This window comes from Eschrichtius robustus, chromosome 13 (assembly GCF_028021215.1).
Source record: "Eschrichtius robustus isolate mEscRob2 chromosome 13, mEscRob2.pri, whole genome shotgun sequence".
Lineage (NCBI taxonomy): Eukaryota > Metazoa > Chordata > Mammalia > Artiodactyla > Eschrichtiidae > Eschrichtius > Eschrichtius robustus.
The window spans coordinates 95,974,372-95,978,508 of NC_090836.1; the positions used below are offsets into that span (position 1 = coordinate 95,974,372).

The window sequence follows — 4,137 nt, forward strand, 5'->3', positions numbered from 1 at the left end:
CTGACCCTCACCTGCCATGTGACCCTGGGGTTAGCAATTCCTTTCTCTGGGCCTCAGTTTCCCCATCCATAAAGGAAGGAAACGATGCCCAATGTCCACCTGCTACTAAATCTCCAAGTGACCTGTCCCCCAGCTGGGGGGACCCTCGCCCTGCCCCAGGGGGGTTTCGGTCCATCCCCGCCCCGGGCTCCTTTGCCCCCAAACCTGTCCCTAGTCCCAGAGCCCCAGACCCCACACCCTCGTTTGGCTTCCTCGCCTGCCCGCCGGCCCCACCCAGCACGCACACCCCGGCAGAGTCCCTGGGCAGCACAGTAGAGACGACTGGTTTCAGTATCAGTGTGTAAACTTTAAGGAGAACATGTCTTTGTTTTCCTGTCCGGTATTGTCGGGTGGTGGTGGTTCACAGTCAGGTGGTGGTCAGGTGTGTGCGTGGGTGCGTGCGTGCGGGTGTGCGTGTACGTCTACTCCTTGGCCTCGGCCCCCAGCGCGCCCCGCCCGGCCGCCCGGGCCCTTCCCCACGTGCCCCTGGCCCTCCCCCTCCAACCTCACCAGGGAGGAGAGGGTCACAGCTTCTGCTGGGCCGAGACCCCCTTCCAGTAATCGAGGATGTCGTGCAGGTCCTCGTCCTTGGCGAACTGAACCTTCTTGCGCAGGGCGTGGCCGGCGGCCATGTACACCTCCTCCCGGTGGTGCTTCTTGTAGGGCCGGAAGCGCTCCCAGATCTTGTGCGTGCTCTCGGATGAGTACTCAGGGCTGGAGGAATAACCTGAGTAGTAGTGTCTGGGGGAGAGCTGCGAGTAGGTGGAGTCCCGCTTGGTGCGGGTCAGCGGCTTGAGGAAGGACACACGCTGGCTCAGGCTGTCGGTGCCCTCCTCGTAGTACAGGGCCGGGAAGCTGTGCCGGTGCTCGCTGCAGTGGTAGGCGGGCTTCACCTCCAGGTGGTGGACGCCTCCGCCGCCGCTGCTCCCGCTGCTGCTTGCCGGCACCAGCGGGAGCCGGTCCAGCGGGCTGTTTAGGGGGCTGCCCTTCTCGATGTACTTGGAGTCGCCCTTGGCCAGCCCCGTGGCGGCCGGGTGATCCGGCACGTCCAGGCTGAAGACCTTGGCGCTCTTGATGGAGCCACTGGAGGAGACGCTGCAGGTCTTGCGGGCCACGGCGGCATCGGCGCTCAGCTGGCGCTGCAGCGGGTGATGGGAACTCTCCTTGTAGGGAGGTGAGAGGAAGCTAGGCCGCTCCAGCCCCCCAGGGGTGGCAGTCGAGGAGGCGGTAGAGGCCGCAGGGAGGGACTGGCATTCGAAGGCCATCTCAGGGTCCCCGCCACCGCTGCCACTCCCCAGGAAAGAGGCCGAGTCCAACTTGAGGGCATCGATGCAATTGTTAATGATCTGGTTGACCTTGTCCACCTCCTTGGCGATGGTGGAGATCTCAGCGGCCGAGCCCTGGCCATTCTCCAGCTCCGGGAGGTCATCCTCGGGCCGGGCCAGGCCGTCGCCGCCCGTGCCCGTGCGCACCTCGATGTAGTTGCCCTTGGTGGCCACCTTGGGCGTGTCCAGCCCAGCTTCCAGCCCCTTGGAGGTGGTGGGCTTCTCCCCGATCATGGAGGGGATGGAGGACATCCGGGACACGGGCAGCACAGGGGGCTCGCCCAGCTTCTGGGTGGCGTGGACGACGGAGCCGGCATCCACGTCGGCCCCGTAGCGCATCTCCAGGATGGTTTTCTTGACCTTGACCGACTTCTGCTTCTCCTCCTGCATGCGCCGCTTGCGCAGGCAGTAGTAGACAGCTCCCAGCACGATGACCATGCCGAAGAGGCAGCCCAGGATGGTCATGATGTAATGAGTGGTGGTGGAGGTGCTGGGCGCCAGGTCGCCCGGGACCGGGTCCCTGGTGGTGAAGGTCAGGCAGGTGTGGTTGAAGCGGCGGCTGTTGCGCAGCGAGGTCACACAGAAGGTGTACTCGGTGTGCGCCCGCAGCTTGTCCAGCGTCACGATCTCCTTCTTGTTCTTGAGCGTCATGACGTCGGAGAAGTAGCTGTTGTTGTACTGGACCAGGACGTACATCTTGCTGTAGGGGTGCGGAATGATGACCACCAGGGTGGCCGAGGTGAAGGTGACGTGGTGCAGCTTGATGGCCGGCCCCGCCGAGGCGTCCGTAGTGGACGAGGCCGGTGGCTCCACCGAAAGGATCTCGTCGGGGTTGAAGCCCGAGTTCTCGTCGGGCTCCCTCTGGGCGTCGGTGGAGTAGGGCGTGGGGTGGCTCGCGGGCCGGGCGGGCAGGGAGCCGTTGCGGCACTTGGCCTGCAGCACGGTGATGGCGTTGAGGCTGTGGTAGGGCCGGGGCACCAGCAGCGGGTAGCCGGCGAACTCGCGCGGAGACTCGCACTGCAAGCGGTCGTAGTTCTTGGTGACGTTGTTGAAGACCACGAGCCAGGCCAGGAAGCCGAAGAGGTCGCACTCGCAGTTGAAGGGGTTGCCGGCCAGCTCGCACACCATGAGGCTGGCCAGGCTGGCGAAGGTGGCGCCGTCGAGGCGGCTGAGGCGGTTGGAGGACAGGTCGATGCTGATCAGGCTCGGGCACTCGGAGAAGGCGGCGGGCGTCACCACCTCGATGAGGTTGTGCTGCACGAAGAGGAACTGCAGGCGGCCCATGCCGCGCAGCATGCCCTCGGTCAGGTTGCTAAGCTTGTTGTAGCCCAGCTGCAGCACCTGCAGGCTCGACTGGCCCAGGAAGGCACCGTCCTCGATGTAGGAGATCTCGTTCTTGGTGAGGTTGAGGTCGGTGAGGTTCCCGAAGCGGTTGAGCGAGGAGTAGAGCACGGCCTTGAGCTTGTTCTCGTTGAGCCGCAGGTCGTGCACGGTGCTGTTGATGTGCTGCGGGATGGTCTCGTAGGGCGGCTGGTTCTGGCTGCAGATGGCCAGCCACACGTAGCCCTTGTCGCCCTCGATGAGCCAGCAGTCGGCGCGCACGGCGCCCGGCCGGCACACGCACAGCAGCGCGGCCGCGCACAGCCCCAGGCGCAGCATGGCTCCGGCCGCGGCCTCCTCACAGGCCGGGCTCGGGGTCGGGGGCCGGGGCGCAGGTGGCCTAGCGGCCAGAGGCTGGGGCCGGCAGCACAGTCCTCCCTGGGGCCGCCACCATCTTGGGGGCGACCCCCAGCTTGGGGGCCCCAAGCGAGGCAGGCAGAGCCAGTGCCAACTGTCGGGGGGCTGCTGGGGTGCTACCCGCAGGTGTCGGGCGCCACGGCCAGGCCAGGGCCACGGGGTCTACGGGCCCCACAGTCTGCTTCCCCGAGGTGCTCCTCTCCTGCTGGGAGGGTGTCCGGGCTCTCAAGGCTTGACTTCCTCTCCCTCCTCCTCCTCCTCTTCCCCCTGGGGTTCTGGGCTCAGAACTTCAGACGACTCCCACGGGAGGCTGGAGACCGGAGCTCTGAGGGGGGAGCGCAAGAGACGGGGACAGGAAGGAAGAGACCCATCTGTCACCTGGTTCCTGAAAGGCAGCACCGAGAGGGGGTGACAGATCAGTGTGAAGGCTCAGAGCAACCCCACTAAGCTCCAGTGCAGGCCCCCAGTCCCTTTTCCACCCCCTCCCGGGGGTTCCTGTGCCAGCAGCACGCTGGGTCCCTGTTACATAAAAGAAGGGGGGTGGTCGGGGGAGGAGGGGGCCGGAGGACATGGAAGGAGGGAGACCAAAGAAACAAGGGAGGGGGAGGGAGGAGGGGATAGAGTCTGGAGCCAGTGGGCAAAGAAGGGAGACAGGAGAGTTAACAGGCCAGGTTCATACACACACACACACACACGCGCGCGCGCGCGCGCGCGCCCCAGCACACAAGTGTCCACACGCGTCCACCTGCCCGCACAAAGACCCACAGGCCCCCACGTGAGCCAGAACTCCATGGCATGCTCACATCGACAGGTGTATACACACACGCACACCTACAGTCTTGTGTACAACAACACGCCCATACACACATGGCCACGTACCCAAGCAGCCACCCTCCAATCCAGAACAGAATTAAGAAGCCCAGCAAAATGCCTCCTCTCCTCCATGCCCAAACATAAATAATTCATTTGTTGTGTAACTGCTCCTGTTCCAAAAATAATTCCCTTGTCTCGGCTTCCAAGGAGGAGGGGGAGCAGA

The 4,137-nt window shown here is 64.6% G+C and overlaps 1 protein-coding gene across 1 annotated transcript; it reads right to left on the minus strand.

Annotated features, from left to right (window-relative positions):
- Nucleotides 1-563: 563 nt before the first annotated feature.
- Nucleotides 564-3,023, minus strand: ELFN2 (extracellular leucine rich repeat and fibronectin type III domain containing 2). Its single transcript, XM_068561754.1, has one exon. The coding sequence runs from the start codon at nt 3,021-3,023 to the stop codon at nt 564-566; it is 2,460 nt and encodes an 819-aa protein (XP_068417855.1).
- Nucleotides 3,024-4,137: the final 1,114 nt, after the last annotated feature.